Genomic DNA, 23,329 nt, shown 5'->3' on the forward strand with positions numbered 1-23,329 from the left:
ATGTGACACAACTTAGCTAAATTTAGAGCGAACGCGCCTCCGCTAGGCGGGGCGCCAGAGGCCGTGCCGTGGCGGTGCGTGGCGCGGCGTAGCGGAGCGCGCCGGACCAGACAGAAGTGGCCACGAAGTGCCCCGGCATGCTAGTGGCGGTGGCGGCGTGCGTGCGCGAATGTAAGCGCAGCGGCGAAGCGCTGTCTCTCCCGCCTGTGCTGTCCCGCCGTCCCGTCCCCCGTCCCGGGTCCCCGGTCCCCGCGCATCACGCCGAAGCCGCAGTGCGAGTGCGGCAGGCCGAGGCAGGCCGAGGCAGGCGGCCCGTCGTCACGAGGTTCTGGGGCCTTATGGTGGCGCGCGGCGTCGGCGGCGTCCACAGCAGCACGGAGGAGCGAGGGCGGGACGCGCCTCTCGTCGTCGGCGACCTGGCGACGGCATCGGTGGCAGCGGCATGTAGAGGGGACGGCGGGGCGGGGCGTGGCCGGCAGTCATGAGGACGGGGACGCCGATCCGGGAAACAAGAACAAGATCAAGCCCCAGCTGCAGCACGGGCTGGGCGGTGCGTCCGCAGCCGTAGGTGAGTTGGAGAGCGGCCCAGTTTCCGAGTCGTGCCACATATCGGCGAAAGAGTCGATCTTTATTTTTGGCCACTCTCTGATGCATTTTGGCGTCAGTGTGGCAAAGGGGCTTCTTTAGCCTTCCACGAAGTGCATTGCTGAGATAATGCGGGTACCATTAATTTAACCCACGTAGAGCAGTGAGGAAAAGGAGAGGGGGTCAGTGCTCCGACGACTTCGCCTCGGAGGCTGACAAAAGTATCTCTTCGTTCGCGCACTCATTTATCTACTCAAAATTTCAGTCATTCATTCGTTTACCGTTCACCTTCCTCTTAGTTTCTGCCGCAAAGTCCCATAGTTCAAGGGCTGATGCGACTTGACTTGAACGATTCGCCTTCTGGCCGATGCCTTCCTGGCCGATTGCAAAGAAATGCAAAACGCGCGCGACTGTGCTGAACTGACCACAGCGCGGTGCGAGACTTGACGAAACTCCGGCATGGCGGGTCCCGGAAAAGGGCGCGAAACGAGCTGGCGCGCGACCTAAATAGGATGCACTAATATTTGCGCGCCGCGGCGCGCCCTAGATCCCTTTGGCTTTAGGGTGGTCTGATGGCTGATGCGCGGCCCCCGCCTGTATATTTTGCCTTTCATGTGTGCAGATGAGCGCGGCGGCCTCGGCGGCCTTGCGATAGAGCGGCGCGGGGCGAGGCCATGACGGCGGTGTGCTGCGCGGGGCGGTGCTTGGGGTGCTGCGCGTCGCGGAAGGCCCTGGTGCGGTGCGCGCAGTGCCGCGCCGTGCTGCCGGTGCTGCTGGTGCTGCTGGGCGCGGGCTGGGCGGCGGCCTGGGCCGGCTCCTGGTCGGGCTGGGTGTTCCTGGGCGCGGCGCTGGGCGGCGTGCTGCAGGACGTACTCGGGCGCCGCGTCGTGGTCGCCCTGTCCGCGCCGCTGCAGGTGTCGGCCTGCCTGCTGCAGGGCCTGCTCGTCGGCGATGATCGAGGCTTCTCGTACGCCAGGCTGGCGCGGTCGGCGTGCGCCGGCGTGGGCCTGGGCATGGCGCTGCCCGCCTCCCTGATGTACTTCGCCGAGCTGTGGCGGCCGGCGAAACGCGGCGCGGTGTGCTGCGTGCCCACCCTGGCCGTGGTGCTGGGCCGTGGGATGGCCTTCGCCCTGGAGCACCGCAAGGTGCTGGAGCCCGGCGACGCCGCCCTGGTGGGGTTGGCGCCGGCCTTGCTGGGACTGCTGCTGTTGCTGCTGCTCGCGCCGCCCTCGCCCTACTGGCTCGCCCTGCGCGGCAGGGAGGTGTCGCTGGGGAGGGCGCTGGCCAGGTAAGGCCAAGGCCGGCCATGGCGCCGAGGCCTATCTCGTGACTACACTTTAAAGTTGGCATGTCCTGAAACTGGGCGCCTTTGTCACCCGGCCCTCTTTATAGGGCGCCAAATGTCATCCAGTTTCAGGGCACCTTTGTCGCCTAGTCTCGGGGTGGACAAACCATTAAGGAACCTGCTTTCACCCAGGGCTCAGCAGCGCCTAAGGTGTCAAAGGTGTCCAGAATGTGGGCACCTTGGTCACCCAGAAACTAGGCACCTGTGCATGCTCTACCATAGGGGAGGGCCGAAACTGGGCGACAAAGGTGCCCAGAAACTGGACGACGTTTGGCGCCCTAAAAAGTGGTTTAAGGTTTAAGGTTTAAGGATGGACGTTCAACCAACGGCTCTGTCAAGCATGAGCCTCTCACTGTTACTTAGTGAGGGGGGCGTGCGACAAAAGGCACCCAGTTTCAGGGCATGCCAACTTGAGGGTGTGCTTTCGTCTTGCTTCGAGTGCAGTGCCTCACGACCTCTCCTTTGCAGGCTGCGCGGCCTGCGCGACGAGCGCGGCGCGCGGGACGAGGCGGACGACGTGGTGGACACGGTGCGGGAGCAGCGGTCCGGCGTGTGCGCGGGCAACGTGCGCGGCCCGGTGCTGGCCGTGCTGCTGCTGGGCACGCTGCCGCTGGCCGGCGTCGAGCTCTCCGAGGGCCACTTCCCCCTCCTGCTGGAGCGCCTGGGCGTGGACTTTACCGGAAGCGCGTACGCGGCGTGGCTGGTGCGCGTCTCGTGCTCCGCCGGCGTCCTGGGCGTGCTCATCCTCGTCACCGCCCTGGTGGACGTGTGCGGCCGCCGGCCCCTGGTGGTGGCGGCATGCGTGGCGCTGGCCGCGGGCTACTCCACGCTAGGGTACTTCTACTGGTTCCTGGGAGTGCCGCTGCCGGCGCGCGCCTGGCTGGCGCAGTACATCACCGTGGGCGCGGGGGCCTTGGTGGCGGTGGGGGCCGCCGCCCTCACGGCGCTGGCGTGGGTGGTCGTCGCCGAGGTGCTGCCCATGCGCGCCAAGGCGTGGCTGCCCGCCCTCGCCGTGCTGGTCTACGCCGCCTGCCGCACGGCCACCGAAGCCGCCTACGTGATGGTGCCCATGTTGGTGCGCGAGGCTGCCGACAACCGCGGCAGGTACTTCCTGGCCTCCTGCTGCTACGGCCACGCCCTCTGGGCCCTCGTCCTCGCCGCCGTCATGGGCGGCCTGCTGCCGGAGACCAACGGCTTCACTCTGGCCCAGCTGCACGAAATCTTCAGAGGGCCCAACCGCCAGACGCTGCAAACCCGTCTGTGAGCACCGCGCACCACGAACTGCCGAGTGATTTCAAAGGACCTTGTGATTTTTGGGCGGTCCCGAGGACATGCTTCGATCTAGTCAGAGTCAGAGTCCGGGTATAAGATTCGGCCGTTCAGTTCGTAATTTATTGTATTTTTTTTCTAGTTCTCCACGTTTTGTTATATTGTCAGCGATGTTTTATGTATGATTTTTACGAAAATAAAAAGATTTATTTCTAGAAAGATCAGAATACTTTTTCATTGAAACTAACTACTGAATTTCAGCTGGAATCGATCAGGTGAACGCAATTCGCTGTAAAACGTGACGCACAGCCTGGAGGGTAGGCAGTCCCGCAATGCACTCAAGGTTGGCGGGTCTGCCTACCCTCGAGTTCGCAGGCGCTAGGTCATCCTCAAAGTTGGCAGTCCCGCACTGCACTCAAGGTTGGCGGGTCTGCCTACCCTCGAGTTCGCAGGCGCTAGGTCATCCTCAGGGTAGGCAGTCCCGCAATGCACTCGAGGTTGGCGGGTCTGCCTACCCTCGAGTTCGCAGGCGCTAGGTCATCCTCCAAGTTGGCAGTCCCGCAATGCACTCAAGGTTGGCGGGTCTGCCTACCCTCGAGTTCGCAGGCGCTAGGTCATCCTCAAGGTAGGCAGTCCCGCAATGCACTCAAGGTTGGCGGGTCTGCCTACCCTCGAGTTCGCAGGCGCTAGGTCATCCTCAAGGTAGGCAGTCCCGCACTGCACTCAAGGTTGGCGGGTCTGCCTACCCTCGAGTTCGCAGGCGCTAGGTCATCCTCAAGGTAGGCAGTCCCGCAATGCACTCAAGGTTGGCGGGTCTGCCTACCCTCGAGTTCGCAGGCGCTAGGTCATAGGCCCGTGGTTTTCAACCTCGGGGTGGAGACCTCATTTAGGATCGCGGAAATATATTTTTGGGCCCCGGCTTCGTGCCTGGGTAGGAGGACAGGACGCGGACACGTGGACGATTGCCGGGAGGGGAAAATCTTGCTGCAAACCGGAACCAAAAACCGAGGGGGCCACCACCCCCGTAATCCTGTGTACAAATTGGCTGGTAATCTCTGGTAATCCATGGCGTAATCACGTAATCCTTGACAAAATTCTGTCATTTTTCAACGTTTTTAGTCATTTTTCAACGTTTCTGAGCTATTTTTCAACGGTTTCGAACCAATTTTCGAAAATTTCACGCGTAATCCCTGGTAAATATCCCGTAATCCCGTAATCTTGTGTACGCCTGAAATGAGAGTGGTGGCCCCCTCGCCAAAAACCCTTCCATTCAATCGGTCTTGTCTCAATCTTGACGCGTCCGCCGTGAGATAGGCCGCCCAGTTTGCGTCTGGGTGCGTCGCAGTGCGGCGCAGTGCGGCGCGCCGCGGCAGCGAGGCAACCCATTCGCCACGGAATGGTAGAGTCTGCCAGTCGCCTCGCCTCATTCCACGCACAGTGGGCCAGAAGACCAGTGGATGCGGCCAAAACTCCAGACGCGCTTCGAGCTCCAGAGTCGCTAAATAGGACTCGAACCGAACGTGTGACCCCATCAATGGATTGCTCTCCGAACGAGGAATCCATTGGTGGGATCACACGTTCGATTCGAGTCCAGCTTAGCGACTCTGGAGCTCAAAACGCGTCTAGAGTTTTGGCCGCCTCCACCGGTCTTCTGGCCCACTGTGCCACGCATCGCTCTCTCGCACTCATCCCTCATGTCAGAGAGATCACACGGCCAGAATTTGCCGGAATTGAGCTGCTCCTCTCTGGCAGTAGAGTTGAGGAGGACAGAGGCGGGGGACGGGGAGCAGGGGTGTCTTTCAGGAAAGGCTGAAGGTGCTGCTGCGTCTGCTCGTCAACCGTCGAGCTATTTTGCGCGCATCATTTGAGTGCGTACTGGCGGCCCGAAAGCCCGAAAACAAACCCACACGCCGAACGCAGGTAAAGTGCACCACTCCGACCCCCGCCACCATCATCAGCGCTGTTTGGACCCCAGCAGGCCTTTTAGCCTTCGAGTAAGCAGCCACCACAAACACAGGGCTCACACTGCGAAGCCCACATGCGCCCACACGCAGGCAGCGTCTTGATGGCGACTCCCACGGATTCGAGAAAATGCGACTCGATGCGACTCGCAGCGTGCATGGCCGCCGAAGTTCCTTGTCCCTCCTCATACGGTTAAGTGCCCACTTTTTGTCGTGTCACCCCTGTTTCTATTTTTGACCTTGACCTTGCCGCTGGATCATGAAATGGCCGACGGAAAACGCTCCGAAGACCTCTGCGATCGCTGTCCGCGTGGTCCGCGTCTTTCGCTGGGCTGGAACACACTGGAAAGGAGGAGTACGAAGCGGCAGCACCAGCCGGGCCCACAGTGGGCCAGAAGACGGCTCGCGGCGGCCAAAACTCGAGAGACGCGTTTTGAGCTCCAGAGTCGCTAAATGAGATTCAAATCGAACGTGTGACCCCACCAATGGATTGCTCTCCGAACGAGGGATCCATTGATGGGGTCACACGTTTGGTACGAGTCCCATTAGGCGACTCTGGAGATCAAAACGTGCCCGGAGTTTTGGCCGCCACCACCGGTCTTCTGGCCCACTGTGGGGCCGGGGGACACTCGGCACTCGGTTTCAACTTCCCCGACTCGCCCGATCGGCTTCGTGACTCACAGTCACACTCACGTTGTCATCGCTCTGTCTCTCTCGCACCCACACGCGACGCCCCATGAGTGCGAGAGCGACAGAGCGACGAAGACGTCTCTCGGAGTCGGTCTGCTGATCCGGCTTTGAGCGCCGCGGAGGAGGTTGGGGAACGCAGGAGTCAGGAGCGAGGCAAGAGGCAGGCGGCAGCCGCGCGGCATGGACCCCGGGGGGGGGGGGGGGGACTCCTCCTCCTCCTCGCCACTTTGCTGAATTTGCTTACAGGTGGCGCGAAGCTTGCCTGTGTTTTCGCCGGCCTTCCACGGGCAGGAATCTAGAAGCACGCGTGCACTAGTTGAGCGACACCGCCGCGCCTGCGACCCCTCGCCTGGCAGTGCCTGGCAGCAGCTGCGGGGATCGGTGATCCGCGTCTCGGAATAAATGCTTGATGCTTGTTTACGTATGCAGAGCGAACAGTCATCACCGCTCAGACAGATCGGGCATGGAGAAGGAAAAGAAGGGTATTTGTCTTTTTTGTGGGGTTGAGGGTTGGAGATGAATGATTGATTGGTGAATGAATGATGAATGTTTGGTAAAACCAGAGGCGCTCTTTGCTGCTTTTCTTGACAACGGGGGCCCGTTATGAAGGGGTCGGTCGAACTGGTGGGGGTGGGGGTAGTGGGGTGGGGTGCCGCCAGTGGAAGGGGAGTGGGGGCTGGAGCGCTGCGACTCACACTGCGACGCTACGGCGGAGCGCGGCGGGCGGCGCGGAGTGTGGCCTTGCGCTGCGGACTGGCGGACTGGCGGACTGGGCCTTGCAAGCGGCGCGGTGGGGCGCGGCGCGGACCTGTGGGTCCTGCTGGTTCCGACGGGACGGCACTGCCACGGCACCTTGCAGACCCGCGCTTGGTGCCGGCACAGCACGGTCTACCTCGGCAGCGCGCGGTCCGCAGCGAGCACCAGGACGACGACGTCGACGCGCGGGAACACGACGGCGAGGACCAGGACGACTTCGAACCCAGGACCACCGCGGTGAAGACCAGGACGACGTCGACGCGCGCTGACGCGCCGCAGCATGGTCCAGCACCGCGTGGCCCGCCACCGTTGAGTTCGGTGGACAAAGACCCGGCCGGGTCGTCCATCATCGTCCAGGCCCGGACCGCGCCACCGCGTCACCGCCACGGGGCCACGTGCCGCGCTGGCCTTGCCAAGCCGGCGAGGGACTCCCCGTTGCTCTCCAGCGCGCCAGGCCGGCCCGGCCGGCGAGGCCCTGCCCGTCCAGGCGGCGTGCCGCGAAGGCCGCGAAGGCCGCGAAGCCCCGCGGACTCCACGACGGCGGCGAATCCTTATCGATAACGCGGCGGCACACTGTGGAGCGCCAAGCGTTTCACATTGGATCCGCGGAGGATGCCGAAGGCGGGTCGCTGATGGGAGTGGCGGCGGAGGCGCCTGCTGCCGGCACTGCCGGCGCGACCATCACCGAGACGAGGACGACGAGGACGTGCAGTGAGGCGGCGGGGTACGCCTAGTGATTCGCGAGTGATCCATCCAAGTGGCCCCAGCCTCCCGGCGTTCGTCTCTCCCTCTCTCTCACTCTTGCTCTCGGGACGGCAGCAACATGGCCGACGACGAGTAAGTAATCGCATTTTTACGCGTGCGACTTGCGCGCGGTACAGCGGCCTTATTCTGCTGAGTGGGCTCCCAGTCGCTCCTGGCGGCGGGGGTGCGAAAGGGATAGACTGCTCACGCCTCCCTCGCACCCACAGGGAAGGGCCCTGGAAGCGTGTGGGCACACTGTAGAACCATTGTGTGCTGCGGCGAGTACGGTGACTGCAGTGCGTGGGCGGATGGGGCGGATTTCCGGTGACATAAGCGAGGGATTGTCCTGCAGACTGATTCCGCGCGGCGCGACGTCGCTCCGTCTTTCTCGCACCTCTACGGGACGTGCGGGACGCCGGACGAGCGCGAGAGAGACAGAGCGCCGGTTCGGGATCACTCGGCTGGCTCTGCGGCCACGCCAGGCTACGCCCACGGCCCACAGTGGGCCGGAAGACCGGTGGCGGCGGCCAAAATTCTAGACGCGTATCGAGCACCAGAGTCGCTAGAAAGGACTCGAGCCGGGCGAGTGACCCCACCAATGGATTCCTCGTTCGGAGAGCAATCCATTGGTGGGGTCACACGTTCGGTTCGAGTCCCATTTAGCGACTCTGGAGCTCAAAACGCGTCTAGAATTTTGGCCGCCTCCACCGGTCTTCTGGCCCACTGTGCGGCCGTCCTGGCTTCCCGGCCGGACCGCGCAGTTTGCGCATCCTCGCCGCCAGCAGAGCAGCACGTCCATGGGACTGCCTGGGCGACGGTAAGGTGCCGGCGGCCCGGCGAGCCCAGGTGTAAGGAGATACCCGCTAATCTTCGCCGAAGACTGATTCCGAGAGTCGTGTCCGTTGCTCTGTCTTTGTCGCACCGATACGGAACGCCCCATGAGTGCGAGAGAGAAAGAGCGACCAAAACGACTCCCGGAATCAGTCTGCTGGCCGGCAGTGGCGGAAGCGAGCGGGACTGCTTGGCTGCACTCGGAACGACTCGCAATCCAGCGGCACCGCGTGGTGCCCCTGCGAATGGCACATGACTGCAGCCTCTCGTCGCTCCGTCTCTCTCGCACTCTTACGGGACGCCCCATGAGTGCGAGGGAGACAGAGCGACGACGCCACTGTTCAAAATGAAACGGCGGTGCATGCCGCCAGTCACTTTCCGAAGATTGCAAAGCAGCTCGTCGCACCTGTGGTGAATCGCGCTTCGTCGCCGTGTCCCTCTCGCACCACTTCAAGTAGTGTGAGTGGGAGGGAGGCAGACCTGCGTCACGCACTTGTGCCGGCGGCACGCGCCGACGAGCCCACTCTTGCGCTTGCAGTGTGCAGTCCCGATCGGTGGCCTTGGCGGCCAAACCGTAACAAAGTTCGGGGTTCGGGGGCAGTAAAACTGTTCGTCACCTTGTCGCGATTAGATAGATATACAGTGTACGCGCGGCCCGGTGCGGCCGGCCTCGCTCTGTATGGAAAAGTGTCATTTGGCGTGCAAACGGGAATTGAAGCGGGTTTGTGGGGCCATCGGGGGCGCTTTACGACGAGCAAGAGTCTAGCGTCTGGCTCGACGCCTGGCCGAGAGTGTGAAATAGGTTATGAGATCTCGTGCGTCTCTTCCTGTTGGAGTGATGCTCTGATCACTCCTCTCGCCCTTGGGCGCGAGCTCGAGGCCCAGCCGGGCCCGCTCACCCCACTGTCAAATTTGAATAAGCTAGTGTCCACCGGTGCCGTCGCCGAAACCCGAGAGGCTTTCCCTAAGCCATCCCTTGCCGATAACGGCGAACCAGTGGCCAGGGCTCTCGGGGCTCTGCGGACTGGCGGCACTGAGGGCCTCGTGGCGCCGCCTCTCTCGCACCGACACGGGACGCCCCGCGACTGCGAGAGAGACATAGACATACGTGGACGTGGAATCAGTCGTCTAGGGGCAAGTCAAGCCAAAGCCCCCGCTCGCGGTCTGCCTCAAGGCTGGCGTGCCGTGCAGTTATCCCTGCAGTGTGTCGGCATTGGCCTCGGCTACTAGGCCGTGGGGCTGACGGCCAGGACCAACATTGGCACGGCGTGCAGGACTGCGCCCGTTGGTGCCCGTTTGCCTTCCCGCCACAGTCGCGGCCACCGCTCATTCATTACTTCCAACAGATAGATTAAATTGAAACTATAAGTTTGGTGGGCCTTTTCTGGCACTATTGGTGTTTCTCTGCTTCACGACTTCTAAGTCACGTTTTTTCCCTGAATATGGCAAACTACTGTACAAGGCTGTGTACGGTGAACTGAACTCCGATGGGAACATGCTCGCCACTGGGTGTGTACTCTCGCGCAGCCAGGTGTGTTCTCGCATACGAACATACACCGCGTACACTGGTAACCAGCGAATGTGACGTCATATTCGTTCGAATGTGAATTTTGTCACGTCCGTTTGAAAATGATGTCACATTCGTTTGAATGGTGATTCACGCTCAAATGAATGTGACACCCCACTTTTAAACGGCCGAGTCACGTTGAAACGAATGTGACGTCTTCTTCGAACGAACGTGACAAAATTCACACTGCAACGAATATGACGTCACATTCGTCAGCTACCAGTGTATAAGGGAAGTTGCCAAAATTGTGGGTCCTTTTGTGTCTTTAGGCCACAGTTTCCTTATTTTTCGACGTATCGAGCCGAGGGGTGGCCGACTTCGATGTTCCTCGTACATCGGTCAAATGTTCCGAAAAATGTTCCCTGATGTTCCCAATGTTCTCATGTTCCCAGTATTCCTCGATGTTCCAAAATGTTCCTTAATGTTCCAAAATGTTCCTTAATGTTCCAAAATGTTCCTTAATGTTCCAAAATGTTCCTTGTGTTCCTCTGGTTTATTATATCTTTTTTAGCCTGTCCCGTGTCAGGATGGTCGGATGCACACTCTCATTCGTAGTGCGAGACATCCGGTTGAAACTATGTCAGGGTCGTTTGAGCATTGAGTCACATTCTTTTTGGATGTGAATCGGCCAAAAATTACCTTGTTCACATCCAAACGAATGTGACAATGCCACATTTTGTCACGTTCGTTTTAACGTGATGTCACGTACTTGGAACGAGAGTGCATGGTGTGTGTGTGTGTGTGTTTTTTTTTTCGCGCGCGCGTACGTACGTAAAAGGGGGAAGGGGGGAATTGCCGCCGTCCGATCTACTCCAAATTTGGTGTGTTTGGACGACCAAAAGAACTACCCTGAGTCGGCTTTTTCGATCCGAGGCCCAGGGGGACTGCTGCAGGTCCGTCATGGTCTACGGGCAAAGTAGGATCCCCTTACAAAGCTAGAATAGCAAAAGAGGGGTGTTTTTGGAAACAGGGCAAGGTCCAAACCGGCCACTTGAGTCAATCGAAGAAGTTTGGACCCAGGTTCGACTTTAGTGTGGTCAGACTATCCGACAATCAGATTTGCAGTTTGGCTTAGAAGACAGAATTCGATAGCGATATCAAGTAGAATCTATTCTTTGCATTGCATTCGACAGCAATAGAGGTACTCTGGAGATGTTCCCTTAATATTCTCAGATGTTCCCAGATGTTCCTTGATGTTCCTTGATGTTCCCGAATGTTCCCAAAAGTTCCAACATATTTCCAGATAATTCCAAATGTTCCCCGATGTTCCTGATGATTCCGATGTTCCCCCTATTCCGAGATGTTCCGAAATGTTCCCAAAATTGGAACATGTTCCAACATGTTCCGTCCGGAACATGTTCCTCGTACAGAAATTTCTGGAGTCGGCCACCCCTCGTATCGAGCTGCGGTTTGATTCCCATGACTGTGCTTCATCCCCCCTGCTATCCCACCCAATCGAGCATGCAGTTCAAGCTTTTCCCCCCTTCAAAACAAGCAAAAACTGGGCAAAATGTAACTTCCGTGCTGTCCATTGTCCAAAAAGTCCGTGTTCACAGGCGAAAATCTCCTGAACTATTCGCCCGGAGAGCAAATCCGCGAACTGCCTTTTGTTCCTTTTGGCAATCTTTTATGACACCCTTAGACAGCAATTTTTTCCGGTGACTCACACCCCCTGCTTTATTGGATGAAAAAATGTCCACCGTGTGAGGGTTTTCAAACTTGTCAACTTATTTCGCGCCTCAGCGCCGAACCTGTAGCGGAAAAGTTCGGCTCAGCGCCCAGAATGAGCAGCGCGGTTTCCTCTTTCTGGCGCAGTACGCGGTTTCCGCTGGGGGGGTCCTTCCGGCTGGCGGGGACCGTAAAAGGTAAAATCCGGCATGTGTCAGGTTGTGTGTAACATTCCGTGTCATCAACAGCAAGCGTGCTACTCGGCCTATCGATTTCGGTCCACCTGGCCATTTTGCGCTTTCACGTCTTTTAAACTTTAAGCGAGACACCTGTGCGATTTAGTGAACGGGTTGGTCCTTTTCCCCGGGGTTTTGTTTGATGATGTACTTCCGTGCCATGCACTTTTTCGGTAACTTCCGTGTCATCCCCCCATGTAAATATAGGGGGAAAAAAAAAGTGCGAGAAATCCTGGTCTCCTTCGGAAAAGCGTTTAGAATGACCCCTAGAATACAGGAAAAATAGTGAAAAAAATTTGGAACAAGATATTTTTTTCATTTTTTTTGGAGCCAAAAGGACCCACAATTTTGGCAACTTCCCATAATGTCACAAAAAGTTGTCATTATTTCTTGTGACGTTGAAAAGCGAATCTTTGGAGGTCTGTGAACGCGACGGAAGGCCTGCAGGGCCTGCAGGGCCTGGACTAGCAGTCCGGTCGACACCCGATACTCGCGGAGTCGCGGGGCCCTTTGATAGAGCCATCCTCCTATGCAGCTCGAGCAGCGCTCTGTCTCCTTCGCACCCCCTCGGGACGCCGCACGAGTGCGAGAGAGACAGAGAGGGACGCCACGGCGTGGTGACCAAAGCGCCGTTCGGAATGAATCTCCTGGGCGCGCGGTGCGGCGCGGCGTCATCTGAAAACCACAAGCCGCAGGAGTGCTCCAGTTTCGGCCTTTCGGCACTGCACTGCCTGCGCACTGCCTGGCCACTGCACTGCCATGGGAGCGACGCTGCAAAGGCGGGGCGTCGGTCCTCGGCCGCCGCCAAGGCGTCGAGCCGTCAAGGGCGGGTTGGGTCCTTGGGAAAGGGTTCGGTGTCGCGTTCCCGGCGCCGCACAGTGGGCCAGAAGGCCGGTGGAGGCGGCCAAAACTCTAGACGCGTTTTGAGCTCCAGAGTCGCTAAATGGGACTCGAACCGAACGTGTGACCCCACCAATGGATTGCTCTCCGAACGGGGAATCCATTGGTGGGGTCACACGTTCGGTTCGAGCCCTATTTAGCGACTCTGGAGCTCAAAACGCGTCTAGAGTTTTGGCCGCCTCCACCGGTCTTCTGGCCCACTGTGCGCCGGCCGCCGCGCTCTGCGCGCTGCAACCAGCCCTATGCGCGGGCTTCCTTTACCGCAACAGAACGTAACACTGTTAAAAGGAGGGATGATGAAAATAACGTGAAACACAAATTAGCTTCGTACAATTCAGTTTCGTAATCTGTTTTCCTGTCTTTTGTTTGTTTTCTGCTGTACAGAGTGAAACAGGTGTTCCTCGACATCCGCAATGGACACTCCAGTAAAAACGGCTCCCCCAAGAAGGCCGTCGACGGGGGTGCCGTCCGATCCCCCTCGAAGCTCCCCGAGGTAAGTCCGCGACAGAGGCTACGTCCTTCCAAAGGCGGATCCAGAGACCGGGGGGTGGTGGTGTGTGGTGTGTGTGTAGAGAGAGACAAAAGTTGCCTATCTACAGTGGGAAAGTGCGACCAGTTGCCTACCTTTCACCCCCCCCCCTCCCCCCCCCCCGGATCCACCCTTGCGTCCTCGGCCGCGGCCCGCGCCGCCGCGCCCTTGACAGCTTGATTAGCAAGCCAGCGCGGATTCTGGCCATCTGAACAGGGCTTTCGTCGCTCCGTCCCTCTCGCACTCACAGTGGACGCCCCACGAGTGCGAGAGAGACAGCGCGGAATGAGCCGACGCGCCCTTTCGAAAGGCGCGCGCGTGACCGCCTGGCGTCTGACAGGCCCGCGACAAGTGTCGGCCACATTCCGAAATACGGAACGTCCAAACAACATTTGGAGTGTTTGCAGTAAGGACCCTGGTCATGGTCCATTTGCAAGTCTGCAAGTCACATCATCGAGCAATCATAAGCATGCCGACTGAGTCGTTACACTGATTCGTCGCGGTGTCTCTCTCGCGCGCTAGCGGTATGCCCAGCCCGAGGGGTGGCCGACTCCAGAAATTTCTGTACGAGGAACATGTTCCGACGGAACATGTTGGAACATTTTCCCAAATTTTGGGGGAAACATTTCGGAACATCTCGGAATAGGGGGAACATCGGAATCATCAGGCATCGGGGACATTTGGAATTATCTGGAAATATGTTGGAACATTTGGGAACATTCGGGAACATCAAGGAACATCAAGGAACATCTGGGAACATCTGAGAATATTAAGGGAACATCTCCAGAGTACCTCTATTGCTGTCGAATGCAATGCAAAGAATAGATTCTACTTGATATCGCTATCGAATTCTGTCTTCTAAGCCAACTGCAAATCTGATTGTCGGATAGTCTGACCACACCTAAAGTCGAACCTGGGTCCAAACTTCTTCGATTGACTCAAGATGGCCGGTTGACCTTGCCCTGTTTCCAAAAACACCCCTCTTTTGCTATTCTAGCTTTGTAAGGGGATCCTACTTTGCCCCGTAGACCATGACGGACCTGCAGCAGTGCCCCTGGGCCTCGGATCGAAAAAGCCGACTCAGGGTAGTTCATTTGGTCGTCCAAACACACCAAATTTGGAGTAGATCGGACGGCGGAAATTTCCCCCCCTTCCCCCTTTTACGTACGTACGCGCGCGCGCAAAAAAAAACACACACACACACACACCATGCACTCTCGTTCCAAGTACGTGACATCACGTTAAAACGAACGTGACAAAATGTGGCATTGTCACATTCGTTTGGATGTGAACAAGGTAATTTTTGGCCGATTCACATCCAAACGAATGTGACTCAATGCTCAAACGACCGTGACATAGTTTCAACCGGATGTCTCGCACTACGAATGAGAGTGTGCATCCGACCATCCTGACACGGGACAGGCTAAAAAAGATATAATAAACCAGAGGAACACAAGGAACATTTTGGAACATTAAGGAACATTTTGGAACATTAAGGAACATTTTGGAACATTAAGGAACATTTTGGAACATCGAGGAATACTGGGAACATGAGAACATTGGGAACATCAGGGAACATTTTTCGGAACATTTGACCGATGTACGAGGAACATCGAAGTCGGCCACCCCTCGGCCCAGCCTGGCCCGCCCCCGGCGTGGGTGCGAGAGAGACGGCGCGACGACACCAGATGAATACGTTATCCGCGCCGCGGCATGACGATCGCAAACAGAAGTCGCCCATCACGTCGCCTGGCGCGTGCCGTCGCGTGGAAGGCCGGCCGGCAGAGAGGCGCCGCGTCGCTCTGTCTCTCTCGCACCCCCGCGGGACGCGCCGTGAGTGCGAGAGAGACAGAGCGGCCGGCTGGCGGCGCCGACTCCCCTTCACCTTCGCCTTCACCCAGACGCGCAGCGCGCAATGCGCCTCGATGACTAGATGAAACTCGGGCCGCCGTTTCTCGCAAAGTCTGATCCGCTCATTGCATTCAGACACGCAGTAAGGCGGAGCCGATAGCGCGAGGCCTCATGCAGCCCGTCTCCCGTCTCTCTCGCACTCTCGGGGCGTGTCGGTGTGCCGCCGGGGCGCGAGAGAGGCAGAGCGACGAGGCGCTACTCGGAACCACATGGCGGTGTCTTGCCGTTGTCTACCGCAGCGGCGTGCTTCGCGCACTTCCACGCAGTCGGCTCATTCCGAGCGGAAGGCGTCTCTCCGTCTCTCTCGCACTCACGGGGCGTGGCGCCTGGGTGCGAGAGAGACAGAGAGAGGGAGAGAGGGACGCCCCCCGCTCGGAGTCCGCATGCAGAGGCAACGCAAGGCAACGCCCTCGCTCACCACGTGGCCGGCGAGTGTCTGCCTGGCCTGCCTAGCCTGCACAGTGGGCCAGAGGACCGGTGGAGGCGGACAAAAGTCAAGACGCGTTTTGAGCTCCAGAGTCGCTAAATAGGACTCGAACCGAACGTGTGACCCCACCAATGGATTGCTCTCCGAACGAGGAACCCATTGGTGGGGTCACACGTTCGGTTCGAAGTCTGTTCAGCGACTCTGGAGCTCAAAACGCGTCTAGAGTTTTAGCCGCCTCCACCGGTCTTCTGGCCCACTGTGGCCTGCCTAGCACGCCACGATCAGCACACACAGAGAAACGTGGGCCTTTATTTCGGACTGTGACCCACCGCCGCTATGTTGGCAATGTTTGACTCGGGAAAATTTGCTCGGGTTCAAGTCGAGGATTGCGGTTGACTCGGCGTTGACACTTGCCTGGGTGTAGTATAGTACATTGCATAATCTGTCTGCCGCTTAGCCGCGCATAGCCGTGGGGCCGCCGCGGACCTATCGAAGCATCTCTCTCTCTCTCTCTCTCTCTCTCTCTCTCTCTCTCTCTCTCTCTCTCTCTCTCTCTCTCTCTCTCTCTCTCTCTCTCTCTCTCTCTCTCTCTCTCACGTGGCACAAAGGGAATGCGTTATGTGGCGGAGTTGCCTGCACGGCAGGGGAGGGGCTTGACCATTGATTTCCACTCAGGGAGTGGGCAGAGAGTACTAAGCCGTACTAAGCCAAAAGCTGTGGTAAAAAAAACTGCGGTAGTACAATGCTGGTCTTTGAAATGCAAGCCTACTTACTTCCAGGCATTTATTGCGAAGATCGGGTTGGGAGGAGTTTTTAAAAATAATAAGAAGGGGTGGGGAGGGGAGTGTCACTGGCGAGGTCGCTGATCTGCATGTTGGCCAAACTGGTTCTTGCTCGCTGCGGAGGCGCTCTGTATGTTCCGGAGAGCTGCACGGAGGAGTCAGGCGTCTAGACTCCGCGGTGAAGCCGGTACAGTCGGAGACATAACTGTCTCATTGTCCAAATAAGCAAGGGCTGAACACTACACTCTAAATGTCTTTTGGTGTCCGACATATTATGGTGGAGATTTTATCCCTAATACGAAAGAAATTCAACAATATGTTCGGAAGGTACTATGAATTTTTAAACGCAAGTCACAAAGTCAGCCGCACCCGAGGGGGCAACCACTCGAGAAATCATGTGTCCCCTGGAGCCCGAAAAATCTCTGGAAATCCGAAATCTTTCCTCAAAAAGGCAAAAAAACAGGCAGATTTTAGGCGTAAAATTGGACGCAATCTTGTGAAATCCGACGAAATCTCTTGTCGTAAGAAATCTTGTGTCCCCAAACATCGTACGTGGTTGCCCCCTCGGCCGTACCACCATAATTTAGAGAATTGACGCCATAATTTAGTGAATATCACATCACTAAGACTTTTAGAGTGTACCAATGTGCTTGGAAGAAACATTTTGACGCTTGTCTCTGCCCGCAGGTGCTGGCGTGCTGCTCGGCGCTGTCCTTCCACTTCGGGCTGGGCCTGGTGCTGGCGTACTCCGCCGTGCTGCTGCCGCAGCTGGAGGCGCCCGACAGCGACATCAAGATATCCAGGGAGCAGGCGTCGCTCGTCGGTCAGTACAGTCGCGCGATGCAAATGTCACGTCAGCGGGCAGGCAAGCTGCTGTCACTGCACTGTAAAAAAAATTCTTAGAAGTTCCTCAAGAACGAGTTGGGCAAAAAGAAATTACCACCGATCTCGGGAAAGTTGCGAAATCTCCAGTGTTTCTTTTATGTATGAGTCGGCGCCAGGTAGAGCAAATAAAATGTCACGACGGCGCTTCGGAAGGCACTTGCCGGGGTTTTCCAACTGGCATCTAACAGTGCGCCGCTCATTATATAATTTTTCTTGCGACTGCGAAAGAAGGGAGATAGCAGGGAAAAACTGAACGAGTTTACCTCTGGCTCTGGCAGTATAAACTAGATCTATGTCAGAGGGATATACCGCTTCGAAGCCAGACAGAGCGGCATGATCACTTGAACGAGGAAGTAAGCAAACAGTGCATGAGTGCACTTTACCGCAGGGTACACACTGCGCACTTGCGTAAGCATAACGGGTATGGCGCCGTGTTCGGTTTATCCTTCTCTTTGTCGGGATGCATGAGGATGCAGAATCGGTGCCTGACTTGCATCATCAATGCCCGCAAAAAAAAAAGAAAAAGAATTTTTTTTGGCGATAGATGGCCGGCGGCAAGGTACTAGACGACGGTGACTCACGCACTGTGATGTCGTCGCAGACCCCGATGATAAGCAACAGGCTGACTCCGTCGCTCTGTCTCTCTCACACCCTCAGGGCACGGCCCAGGAGTGCGAGAGAGACAGAGCGACGACACCACTGCACAGGCTGCAGTTCAGGATGAGTGCCTTGTGCAATAAGGTTCAATAGCACGCTGCAATGACTTGAGCTTTCTACGTTCCTCAAACGGGACTCAAATCGAACTAAAGACAATGTAGGGATGGAGGTAAATCTTCGAACGAGGCCACGAGCTCCGTGGTCCACTATGATAGCCCTTCACAGTGTTTCACAGTGTGGGTGCCCCTCGACCCTCCACAACCCGCCAGTAGTAAGGCTCGCCCAGCCTTACTACTCCCGCCTAACCGATTTCCGCCCTCCTCCTCCGCAGCCAGCATCGTGGCGCTGTCCGTGCCCATCGGCTCGCTGGTGACGGGGCCCATCATGGAGGCCCTGGGCAGGATCCGCACCGTGCAGCTCGCCTCCGTGCCCTACATCGTGGGTTCGGTGCTCATCGCCACGGCCACCGGCTTCCCCATGCTGCTGGCCGGCCGCTTCCTCACGGGCATCGCGTCGGGAAGTGGGTGCAAACGACCTTGATAACGGCCTTGACAACGACCTTGACAGCACTGGCAGAACTGAAGCGTGCTTTTACGCATTTCTCCGCTCCGCCACTCTCCGCCCCTAGCTTGACTTCAAGCGTGAGGTCTTCAAATGCAGTTGTGTGCTTGAATGCAGCGTACGCTCCAGTTTTACCAGTGCACGGCCATGACCTTGATAATGACCTTGATAATGACCTTGAGAATGACCTTAACCCGGTTTGTTTGCAGCGTTCGGCGCCAACCCCGCCATCGTGTACACGACCGAAGTGGCGCGGCCTGAGCTGCGAGGCTCGCTCATTTCGATCGGACCTTTTATGGTCTCACTAGGTCAGTGAACTGAACGCGTCCGCCTCACGCCGCCAGGGGGTGGTGTCCCATTGGGTGTCCCCTGCCTCGTCTGCTGAGGGTGACAGTGACAGCGAGTGACTACGACAGGCGTTGGGCGGAAGAAACTCCGTTGTTTTCAGTCAAATTCTTTGACGATTTTAGTGGAGTTGAGGCACTCGCTGTCACCGGTTCACCCATTTAAGCCCACTCAGCTGAAACGAAATTCTGGGTACAAGGGCAGCGAAAGCTAATTGAATTTTAAAATAGGGTATTTCGGAGCAGCCCTGGCCCGGAAGAAGAAGAACAAAAACGGAAGTTAGAAATGGCAGTTTCTATGAGAAATATACGCTGCGGATCCTCATCTGCAGCGTATATTTCTCATAGAAACTGCCATTTCTAACGTCCGTTTTTTCTTCTTCTTCTTCCGGGCCAGAGCTGCTCCGAAATACCCTATTAAAGCATACACCGATAACATAATGAAACCCCGGAGCTTCGTCGTTAAATTGAGGCCCCTAGTCCCGCTACTGTTCCTCTGGAACAGCCTGTGCGTCTACCGTAGACGGTCTACGCCCGTTGGTCACCGCTGCGTGTTTTTGGTTCGGTCGCGCAGGGACCTTCGTCACCTACATCGTGGGCGCCTACATGCACTGGCGCACGCTGGCCTGGGTGTTCGCCGGGGCGCCCCTCATCACGCTGGGCCTCATGCTGCTGTGCACGCCCGAGAGCCCCCTGTGGCTGGCCGCCAAGGGCCGCAGGGAGAAGGCGCTCAAGTCCGTCAAGTTCCTCGCCAGGAAGGACCCGGCCAAGGTAACGGATCGACCAGAGAAGCCCCTCTGGAGCCGAAAAATGCAGCCTGAACCTTCAACCCTAAACTTTGACCCCTAAACCTTGACCCCTGAACCTTGAACCCTAAACCTTGAACCCTAAACATTGACCCCTAAGCCTTGCACCCTAAACCTTGAACCCGAAACCTTGAATCCTTAACCTTGAACCCTAAACCTTGCACGCTAAACCCTGAACCTTGAACCCGAAACCTTGCACGCTAAACCCTGAACCTTGAACCCTAAACCTTGCACGCTAAACCCTGAACCTTGAACCCTAAACCTTGCACGCTAAACCCTGAACCTTGAACCCTTAACCTTGCACGCTAAACCCTGAACCTTGAACCCTAAACCTTGCACGCTAAACCCTGAACCTTGATCCCTAAAGTTTAAGTGTTAGGTTAAAGTTCAAGGTTTAGGGCCTGAACCTTGAACCATTCACCTTGAACTCGGCCTCCTCGCAGCTGGCCTCGGCCGAGGCGGACGTGGACGCCCTGGTGCTGGCGGCCGAGGAGCGGCGGGCGTCGCAGCGCAGCGGGCTGGCGGCCTTCCTGGCCACGCTCTTCATGCAGCGCACGGGGCTGCGGCCGCTGGTCGTCGTCGCCACCCTCTTCGCGCTGCAGCAGTTCTGCGGCATGTACGTCACGCTCTTCTTCGCCGTCAGCTTCTTCAAGGTGAGAAGTTTAGTGAACCCTTCGGGCCTTCGGGCACTGCACCATGGGAATGTTTGGTTCGCAACGTGGCGCCACTGGCTCGGTGCATCCCCGCCCCGCGGCCTTGGCGGCCTTGACCCGGTACGCGATTCGCGGTGCTTCGCGGGGGTGTGGCGGGCCGTGCCAGTCGCGAACGGTCGCGGCGCCGCGGGGTATCGCCGCCCGTCGGGTTGCCTATAGACGGGCGCTGCGACGGCGCTACCCCGCGCCGGCCGGGTACTCGCTGAATTCTGACTTCTGCTTTCCCGCGCAGGACGTGGGCTCCGCGATGGACCCCAACCTGGCCAGCATCCTGGTGGGCGCCATCCGCGTCGTCACCTCGGTGCAGGCCACCTTCATGATGCGCCGCTTCGGGCGTCGGCCGCTGCTGCTGCTCAGCGCGTCGTGCTGCGCCCTCGCCATGGCCGTGTCGGGCTACTTCGCGAGGATCATCGCCAACGGACCGGCAGGTGAGTCGCTTCTTCGCTCTGTCTCCGTCGCACTCTCCGGAAGGGTGCGGGTGAACAGAGCGACAAACTGCTCTTTTCAGCCGCCCGTTTCGATACGTAAGTTAGAAAACATTCCCACGGCCCAGTCAAGTGCCCAAAGGTTTGCTTGCATCAGCGGGCCTGCTGCGCACACCGACTGACTCTCGGTCACGGCTCTGCTTCGCTGACGTTATTGCTCATCGCTGACAGAGCGGCGCTGTCCACTAGCAGCAGGCCGACGGCCGACGTAGGCAACCCTTTCGACTTTGGCGTACCGTGGGAAATTTGGCATGCTCGTGAGTCCAAGTGGACTGGCCGATGGAGTGGAGCGCCGTGCAGGGCAGGCAACCCAACGTGCCCCACCGCACTGCGTGCTTGCGGCGCGCGGGCGCAGCGCCGCCACTGCGGGGAACTTCCTTCACCTTTGCTTGCACTTTCGTTTGGAAAGTGGCGCGGCCAGGCAGGCACGCTGCCAGCGGACTGATTCCGAGAGTGTGCTTCGTCGCTCTGTCTGTCTCGCGCCTATACGGACCGTCCCACGAGTGCGAGAGAGACAGCGACGTAAACGACTCTCGGAATCAGTGTGCAGAGCGAGAGCGCGACCGACCGCGCGCTTGAGGAAGGCGGGCGGGCCCAAGGGCGGGCCGTGTTCCCGTATGCGTGAGTGTTCGCCGAGCCCGGACACATTAGTAGGCAACTATTCCCACGATGCACCGGTGTCAAAAGGGTTGCCAGCCTCAGCCTGCCTCTCAGACAGGTCCTCGAGAGCAATGGAATGACGCGGAACTGCGCTGTAGTTCCACCAGTGCACGCCGCCTTGCGGTTCAAACACTGACAGCTTGTGTGTTTTGCAGACGGCCCGGTGGCCCTGAACGCCACGCTGCCCGAGGACGCGGAGGCGCTGGCCGCGGCGGCGTGGGTGCGCTGGGTGCCGGTGGTGGCCATCCTGGTGTACGTGTACTGCGGCATGCTGGGGCTGCTCACCATCCCCTGGACCATGACGGCCGAGATGTTCGCGCCGCGCGTGCGCAGCCTGGGCCAGGGCATCTCGGTGGCCCTGGCCAACGTCTTCATGTTCGGCGCCGTGCAGAGCTACAAGGACCTCGTCGGCCTGCTGGGCGGCGTGTGGGCGGTGCACTGGCTGTACGCCGCCGTGGCGCTCATCGCCGTCGTCTTCGTGTACTTGTTCGTGCCCGAGACGCACCGCCGCACGCTGGCCGAGATCGAGGAGTACTTCGACACGTCGCTGGTGTACCCGCTGTACCAGCGGCGGCGGCGGCAGCAGCGGCTCGGCCTGGAGCAGGGCGGCCTGGTGGTGAACCGCGCCGACTCCCCCACCGGCCACAACGAGAGCGGCGTGGCGGCCAACGGCGCCAACGGCCACGGAGCCAGCGCCGCGCTGCTGGACGAGAAGGCCTGAACCCTGGAGGCGCGCCACACGCGGGGCGCACGGTGCTCTCGCAACGCGTGCTTATCAACGCGACCTCGGCCTGCAATTTGAACCATCGCACACAGTGCCGGCAATAGACAGATTGCAAACAGTGCTCCGTCTCTCTTGCACCCCTACACGTGCGACGACACCTCTCTGTTCGGTATCATCAGCCTGCAGCGGCCTGCAGGCACCGGCCTCCGGATCGATCTCCTTGGAGTCCTCTGTGTGCGCCACTCCGCGAGTCGCCATACTGCTTGCCGACCCATTGCCACTGCGGTGTCAAAACACAACTTGGGTGCGTCGGAAGCCCGCAATGCATTGGAGGCGAGTACAATGAAACTGCAGCGGTGCTGATGCCAAGGCGGCTGAGATCTGTGCAAGGGCGGATCCAGAGACGGGTTCAGGGGGGGGGGGGCTCCCCTGGATCCGCACCTGGATCTGTGTATAGCAAAAAATATGTTGTTTCGTCGGGCCACAGCCATTCTCCGGCCACATTACGGCGTCTCGAAACAAATGGCTAAAACGGTGTTCAAATTTTTATGGTGGTGTGGACCGTGGAAACAATAATACAATTTCGGACAATGTCGAAATCCCGGCTGGAAAATAAAAGTCCTGCGTCAGAATGGATGTCTGTTCGACGTGTCGAGAGCTAGGATGGCGAGCGCCTGCCGGTAGGCACACCATCGGGCATGCGGGGCGGAAAGCTAATGAATGGAAAACAATGCCGAGTTCTGAATGTCGGCACGAACTTCTTCTTAATCATATCAGCCGCACTGATGCCCAAAGTAGGTGCTGCCGGACATGCGTTATCTCACCTTGGGTCATTATGGTAATCCATGGACCATTAGTTTGTATTATGCCATGACTTTTGAGGCGAGCCCACGTGTATTTAAGTGTCTCTTTGTGCTGCTTTCAAGTCTGAGTTTATTCTTTCAGTGTCGTTTATACTGATGAAGCTGTGATATAATGTAACGTAGTCCACGCCATAAATACGTGCCATGTTAGAATAATTTAATGAATACTTTGTTCAATACTTAGGGCTTAATGTGTCCCATTGTTTCAACCATGTGAACGGCCGAGTACTTATTTATACCCTAGTTGCATACGGTGTGTCATGCATACTGCTAAAATTGGTGTTCATAAACTGTCGTTCAATGTGTATTGTTAGATTTTATTTTCACAATAAACATCACATAGGATACATTTCCAAACGCTCGAAACGGTGCCTCATTTTACGACCCCGGCACCTGACGGGTGGGAGTTCCCCGCCATTTCGTTACTATT

At 58.0% G+C, this 23,329-nt stretch overlaps 2 protein-coding genes across 2 annotated transcripts; both read left to right on the forward strand.

Moving 5' to 3' along the window:
* Positions 1-1,491: 1,491 nt before the first annotated feature.
* Positions 1,492-3,194, forward strand: LOC117644023. Its single transcript, XM_034383210.1, has 3 exons — positions 1,492-1,873; positions 2,399-2,495; positions 2,901-3,194. The coding sequence occupies exons 1-3, from the start codon at positions 1,599-1,601 to the stop codon at positions 3,192-3,194; spliced, it is 666 nt and encodes a 221-aa protein (XP_034239101.1). The 5' UTR covers positions 1,492-1,598.
* Positions 3,195-7,106: 3,912 nt separating this feature from the next.
* LOC117643367 (facilitated trehalose transporter Tret1-2 homolog) lies at positions 7,107-23,265 on the forward strand. Its single transcript, XM_034382210.1, has 9 exons — positions 7,107-7,443; positions 12,937-13,045; positions 16,889-17,024; positions 18,075-18,263; positions 18,514-18,612; positions 19,223-19,419; positions 19,898-20,107; positions 20,400-20,595; positions 21,468-23,265. The coding sequence occupies exons 1-9, from the start codon at positions 7,430-7,432 to the stop codon at positions 22,031-22,033; spliced, it is 1,716 nt and encodes a 571-aa protein (XP_034238101.1). The 5' UTR covers positions 7,107-7,429; the 3' UTR covers positions 22,034-23,265.
* The last annotated feature ends 64 nt before the right edge of the window (positions 23,266-23,329 follow it).

Source organism: Thrips palmi, unplaced genomic scaffold (genome assembly GCF_012932325.1).
Source record: "Thrips palmi isolate BJ-2018 unplaced genomic scaffold, TpBJ-2018v1 HiC_scaffold_17, whole genome shotgun sequence".
Classification (NCBI taxonomy): domain Eukaryota; kingdom Metazoa; phylum Arthropoda; class Insecta; order Thysanoptera; family Thripidae; genus Thrips; species Thrips palmi.

What these genes read in the sequence shown, in the direction of transcription:
- LOC117644023 (XM_034383210.1), top strand. Translation starts at nt 1,599, where the DNA reads ATGGCGCTGCCCGCCTCCCTGATGTACTTCGCCGAGCTGTGGCGGCCG. An exon ending in CTGGGGAGGGCGCTGGCCAG is followed by an intron (nt 1,874 to 2,398) that starts GTAAGGCCAAGG and finishes TCTCCTTTGCAG; the next exon opens with GCTGCGCGGCCTGCGCGACG. An exon ending in CCGGCGTGTGCGCGGGCAAC is followed by an intron (nt 2,496 to 2,900) that starts GTGCGCGGCCCG and finishes GTCGTCGCCGAG; the next exon opens with GTGCTGCCCATGCGCGCCAA.
- LOC117643367 (XM_034382210.1), top strand. An exon ending in CCCCCTCGAAGCTCCCCGAG is followed by an intron (nt 13,046 to 16,888) that starts GTAAGTCCGCGA and finishes CTCTGCCCGCAG; the next exon opens with GTGCTGGCGTGCTGCTCGGC. An exon ending in CCAGGAAGGACCCGGCCAAG is followed by an intron (nt 19,420 to 19,897) that starts GTAACGGATCGA and finishes GCCTCCTCGCAG; the next exon opens with CTGGCCTCGGCCGAGGCGGA.